General features: G+C 56.0%; 4 protein-coding genes across 4 annotated transcripts; 1 reads left to right on the forward strand and 3 right to left on the reverse strand.

The window, feature by feature from the left end:
* Window positions 1-199: 199 nt before the first annotated feature.
* Window positions 200-1,393, forward strand: PTSG_11448 (uncharacterized protein). Its single transcript, XM_004987475.1, has one exon. It carries the CDS (start codon window positions 241-243, stop codon window positions 973-975), a length of 735 nt encoding a protein of 244 aa, XP_004987532.1. The 5' UTR covers window positions 200-240; the 3' UTR covers window positions 976-1,393.
* Window positions 1,394-1,443: 50 nt separating this feature from the next.
* Window positions 1,444-3,313, reverse strand: PTSG_13206 (uncharacterized protein; the record flags this gene model as incomplete). The annotated part of the gene is made up of 5 exons (XM_004987476.1): window positions 3,059-3,313; window positions 2,829-2,926; window positions 2,536-2,672; window positions 2,034-2,378; window positions 1,444-1,608 (listed from the first exon to the last, which is right to left on the reverse strand). Exons 1-5 carry the CDS (start codon window positions 3,283-3,285, stop codon window positions 1,444-1,446), a joined length of 972 nt encoding a protein of 323 aa, XP_004987533.1. The 5' UTR covers window positions 3,286-3,313.
* A 193-nt stretch (window positions 3,314-3,506) lies between these two features.
* PTSG_13207 (uncharacterized protein) lies at window positions 3,507-3,971 on the reverse strand (the record flags this gene model as incomplete). The annotated part of the gene is made up of 1 exon (XM_004987477.1): window positions 3,507-3,971. One exon carries the CDS (start codon window positions 3,969-3,971, stop codon window positions 3,507-3,509), a length of 465 nt encoding a protein of 154 aa, XP_004987534.1.
* A 261-nt stretch (window positions 3,972-4,232) lies between these two features.
* PTSG_11450 (uncharacterized protein) lies at window positions 4,233-5,183 on the reverse strand (the record flags this gene model as incomplete). The annotated part of the gene is made up of 2 exons (XM_004987478.1): window positions 5,141-5,183; window positions 4,233-4,813 (listed from the first exon to the last, which is right to left on the reverse strand). Exon 2 carries the CDS (start codon window positions 4,719-4,721, stop codon window positions 4,233-4,235), a length of 489 nt encoding a protein of 162 aa, XP_004987535.1. The 5' UTR covers window positions 4,722-4,813; window positions 5,141-5,183.
* Between the last annotated feature and the right edge of the window lie 394 nt (window positions 5,184-5,577).

Consider the following 5,577-nt stretch of genomic DNA (forward strand, 5'->3'; position numbering starts at 1 on the left):
TGACGACGACGATGACGACGATGAAGATGACGATGAAGATGACGATGAGATGACGATGAAGATGACGATGACTCCGCGTTGACGACCCCCTGGCACAAGCGTGGCTTTGAATGGCATCATCGTGCGTGGCGGCTGGATGCCGCATTTGATGCGCAGCTCCAGTGGAGGCATCCCAACAGCGACGTCTGCACCGCACGACTGCCTCGCCTCACTGCTCTGTATCGGTGGATTGAAGAGCAGATGGTGCCAGGCATCTCCTTGTCGCGTGTGGAGATTACGAAATCAGCAAGTGTGCTTCAAGGGTTTAACTCGCGCGTGCATCGCTCCGCTCGGCGCCGTGGCGATCCCACAGCCGCCCAGCATAACCCGGACTATGGAGCCAACGACCCGGAGAAGCGAGCCATGCTCGGTCGCTTGAAGTCGCAGTTTGCTCTCACCGCTGACGGCGTCAAGCACGTGAATGTTCTCCTCGGGTGGCACGGATGCGATGAAGCGGTCACAGACAGCGTGATAGCTTATGGTGCCATCAACTTGAGCAGCCCAAAAGATCGCGGGTACTTTGGCTCCGGCATCTACCTCACCCCGCAAGCTGGCTACGCTGCTGGGTATTCCACCGGCCTGCTCAAAACTCAGTGGCGCCCACCAAACGCTAACGGCGAACACGTGCTACTGCTGTGCGCTGCCCATGCGGGCCTTGCGTACCCAATCACCCGCAGCAAGGACTACACGGGCAAGGTGCCCAAGCAGCATCCACATGGGCCCGAATTGTGCGACTACTACGGGCAGCCGTTCGACGCATTCCACGACACCCACTATGTGCAGGTGTCCCAAGCTACCGATTTCCAGGCCACGCCAAGGCCCGGCCGGTACGACTTTGAGGAGTACGTGCTCTCTCAGGAGATGCAGTGCCTGCCATTCGCAAAGGTGTTTGTCAAGGTTGACAGGGATGCACTGGACACGTACTTGTTTGGATAAGTGAGGATGCTGGTGCTGCGGTCACGGCTTCCTTCCCTTCTTCCTATGTTCCTTCTTGCCACTTGTTGTGATTCTGTCGCTGTTCTGCTCGTGCTTCCGTGTTGTTGTGGTGTGGTCGTTGTGTCCTTACGTTCGTTGTGACATGATGCTGTTGCATTTTCGTCCCTTTCTTGTCTTTGAGGTTTGCCTTGTTCACCTCGCACTTGACCCCTTGAGTTCCCGTTACGTCACACCTCCTCCTTGCCGGTGCCACATCCTGTTCCCCTCATCCTCGCTGCGTTTCACTTCTTTTCATTGCGTTGTTTTTGTTTGTTGCATGTCACCTCTTGTTGGTTCAGTAGTGCTCTGCCTGTGTGTGTGGTTTACTTTCGTTTGGTTACAATCAATACACACGCGAGCGAGAGAAAACCAAGTCTGTTACCACTGACACACGCGCACGAGCACATTCAAGCAACTCAACTGTTTGCGTCAGTGCATGGGTGCGTCGAGTGTGAACGCGACGACTGCTGCGCCCGCCAATACGGATAACAAGTCTGCCAACCAGAGACAGCGGAACGAATTTGCCAGCCCGCTGCTGTCGTCATCACACAGATCAGGCAGCAGCGACGCCAGCGCAATGTACAGGAACCCGCCCTGTGGTGCAGTGTGTGTGTGTTTGTGTATGTGCGTGCGTGTGTTTGTGTATGCGTGTTTGTGTACGTGCGTGTGTTTGTGTATGTGTGTGACGAAGAAAGCATGTCAGCCCGTCGTACTGGTGCGACATCGCAGTACAACCACTTGGAACCCCAAATATGCATCAGCTGCGACCCACCGCTGTGAAGGGCATGATGACGTGGGATGTCGACGACAGATCCATGTACAGCCCGAGAAACGCGCCCGTCAAACTGATCCCAGCACAAACACACAAGCGGAGGAGAGCGTGAGCAAACAACGTACGAACACACACACACACACACACACACACACACACACACACACACACACGCAGACACACACACACAGACACACACACACACACACACAGACACACACGCACGTAAATACACACACACACGCACCTTGAATGATGCGCAGAAGGCCGCGGATATGGCAGCTCCGTGCATGACGTTATCGAGCCCGTTGACGATGATGTTAAGGTAGAAGACGGCTCGCCTGTGCACCGCTGCATTCACTGCATTCACCGCATTCCCTGCCCTCGTCTTTTCGGCACTGCCCCCTTTCGTGCTGTTCTTCGTCATTGTCGCCGCCTTTGTGCCCGCCTTTGTGTGCGTGGAGTGTCTGAGCTGCTCGACGGCCGCCGCCGCCTTCTCCAGGAGGAAGAACGACACGATGCCGATGAACATGGACGCGCCCGCCGGGGACAGGCGGCCAAACAACAGCTGGTCGTCCATCATGCCGAAGCTCTGGTAGAACGCGCGTGTGTGTGTGTGTGAATGGAAATAGTGAGGTCTTCTGTGAGGGCAAGAGCTGGGTGGCCACAATGTGACAGACAGATTGGCCGGGGGGGGGGGGGTGGTTGTCCAGACACACACACACACACACACACATACAAAGCAATACCTCCGGAAGGATGTGAAAGCACGTGTTGGCGAGAAGACCGCCGCATGAAGCACCCAACATGAACCGCAACAGCAACGACGATTGCGCCGTGTGCTCCTTGTACACGTGAAACGGCAGTACCAGCAACGGAAGCACCCCTGCGCGTGCGCGTGTTTGTGTGTGGAGGGGGGGGAGCGGGTTCAGTGAGTACAACCGCCTCTAACATACACATACACACACACACACATACACACACATACACACACACACACATACACAAGCACACACACACAAGCACACACAGACTCACTCACCGACGGCGCCGATGCAGCCTGCTGCAAACATGGCGACGGCAAACTGCTCAGACTCAAACACGTCTGCCATGGAGGGCGGCTTCTCTGTGCACGGGGATCTATGCATGCATGTGCGCACGTGCACGTGTGTTGCAATGATTAGTCAACACAGGATACCTACCAAGGCAGCCACAGTACCATGTTGTTGTCATACACATCCACACACACACACACATACATCACGAACCAACCGTTCATCGTTGTTGTTGTTGTCGTTGTCGTAATCAAAACTGCCACGGCCGTGGATCCCGCTGCCCAACGCCGTTTGCACCGTCAACAAGCTCAGCCCTGCTATCAACACCACCGTCCACGCTGATGCCACTCCCCTCCCCTCCTTCCTCATCCTCCTCGTTCGTCTCCCGCTTTGCTTCCGTTGCTCGCTGCAGCAACAACAACCATCGCCATCGCCACCACCCATTATCGTCGTCGTCTTTGTGCAATCGAAGTGCGGAAAATCTGCCAAGATGGCGAAGGACAGCAGGAGCGGCAGTGATGGTGGCAGTGATGGCAAAGGTCTTCTGTTGGTCTTGGTGGTGCAACAACCTCCCCTCCATCACCCTCCCCACTCCCCACTCCTCACTGCTTGCTGTTCATTCGTGATATCAGTAGTAGTTGTGTTGTGTTGTTCACTTGTGTTGTTTACTTGTGCTTCTTCGTGTGCTTGTTCTTGGCAGGAGGAGGGGAGATGATGTGGGTGTAGATGTGCAGGAGGAACATGCAGATGGCAGAGGGGAGCAGGTGGACATGGGCGTCGTAGATGGTGTCCAGGGCGGCGGAGACGTCGGCCTCAGTGGCAGCGCTGGCGACGGTGGCCATGGCGGGCTTGATCACGCCGGCGAAGAGGTACATGGCGTAGGAGCCCGGGATGAGGAACAGCGCCTCACGCAGGTCGCGCAGCACAAACAGGCTGTACAGCGTGTCGGCGTAGGTCGTGAGCACGGCGAGCGGGATGACGAGCGACGCCGGCAGCGGCAGCGTCTGCTGCACGCGGTAGTACGCGGCGGTGGTGGCGGGTTCCGCATGGCGAATCAGATCAAAGTTGAGGGCCACCGCCGTCACGCCCTGGAGCAAGGCGATGCCAAAGCCCGCAATCGGCGCTCGCATCGTTGAGTGTGAAGAAGAACAAAAGAAGAACAAAAGAAGAACAAGAAGAACAAGAAGACACGCCGGTAGCCAGGGCGGGTGCTTGTCGAGACAACGCCAGTTGTGTTGTGTTGTGTTGTGTTGTGTTGTGAATGCGACGACGCCGAGCACGACGACAATGCAGCAGAAATGTCAGCGCGCGCCAACCAACCAATCAGTTGTGGTAGGAAATTCTTGCACCTCCCTTGTCTCCCATCTCGTTCCTCGTTCACAGCCGGTCGTTTACTTGTGCTTCTTCTTGTGCTTCGAACTGGCAGAAGAAGAGGAAGAGGAGGAAGGAGGGGAGATCATGTGGGTGTAGACGGTGCAGAGGAGCATGGCAGCAACGGTGGGGCACATGTAGAGGTGGGCGTCGCGGATGGCCTCCAGCTGTGGGATGTACTCGTCCACGTCGTCCAGGCTGGCGCCAGACATGGTCTCCATGGAGGGCTTCACAATGCCGATGAAGAGATAGAGGACGTACGAGCCGAGCACGAGGAAGAGCAGCTCGCGCGCGTCGCGGACCACAAGCAGGCTGTACAGGGTGTCGAGGAGGGCGACGAGAATCGCCGCGGGGATGATCAGGGACGCCGGCGGTGGGGTGTGGTGCTGCACGTGGTAGTATGTCATGCTCTTGGCGGGCTCCGTGTTTGCCAGTGCGTCAAAGTTCAAGTCCACGGCAATGTAGCCCATGGCCAGCATCAGGGCCAGCGCGCCGAACGGCAGCCTCATCCTCCTTGTTGTTGTTGTTGTTGTTGTTGGTGGTGGTGGTGGTGGTGGTGGCACAGCGAGAGGGATGAGCCAAGTCGAGGACGCGAGGGTAACTGTTGCGGTAATGGGGGAAGGAGGTGAGGTGAGTGAGTGAAGGAGGTGAGTCTGCAACACCAAAAAGAGAGCAGCGTGTTGTGAGACGTGATGGTTTGCTGGTTCAGAACCACTCGTTAGTGTGTGTTGTTTTTGAGATGTATCTTGAGATGTGACGCACAGTGCATGCGTGTGTGTGCGTGTGTGTGCGCGTGTGTCGCACCACGGTGAAAGCGACAAGCATACTAAACTCAGCACGTCTCTCAAACCAACACAGGCGCAGACACACAGCAACACCCAAGGCAAGGCAAGGTGCCATGTCACAACTTATCGCAATCGCATCTCACCCGACGGGAGCACAGAAATCAGTGGCTGCGGCGGTGCGGAAAATTGATGCGTGATGTTCGTCAATTATCATCGAGTTTGCCAGCAAATACGCAAGCAACCCACCAACACAAACAAGAAAGGAGAGATGCAGCAGTGGACGATGATGACGTTGAGGGCGGCTGTGCTGGCGGTGCTGCTGGCATGCAGCTGCATGGTGGCCCTGGGCGCAGAGAAGCAGTGCTATGAATCTGTTCCCATGGTGTACAGGTATGTGAGTGTGTATTCTGTGATTTGTGTGTGGTTGTGCTTCTGTTTGATGTGTTTGCTTGTGCTTCTGTTTGATATGTTGTGTGTTGGTTTTCTGTTGTGTTTGTGTTTGATGTGTTGTGTTGTTGCTCTCTTTGTGGTCCTTCTGTTGCCCTTCGTTGCTGTACTGATCACTCCTCGCGCTTGCCTC

This window comes from Salpingoeca rosetta, assembly GCF_000188695.1.
Source record: "Salpingoeca rosetta unplaced genomic scaffold supercont1.86, whole genome shotgun sequence".
Taxonomy (NCBI): Eukaryota; class Choanoflagellata; order Craspedida; family Salpingoecidae; genus Salpingoeca; species Salpingoeca rosetta.

Coding starts and splice junctions, on each gene's coding strand:
- PTSG_11448 (XM_004987475.1), top strand. CDS start 241: ATGGTGCCAGGCATCTCCTTGTCGCGTGTGGAGATTACGAAATCAGCA.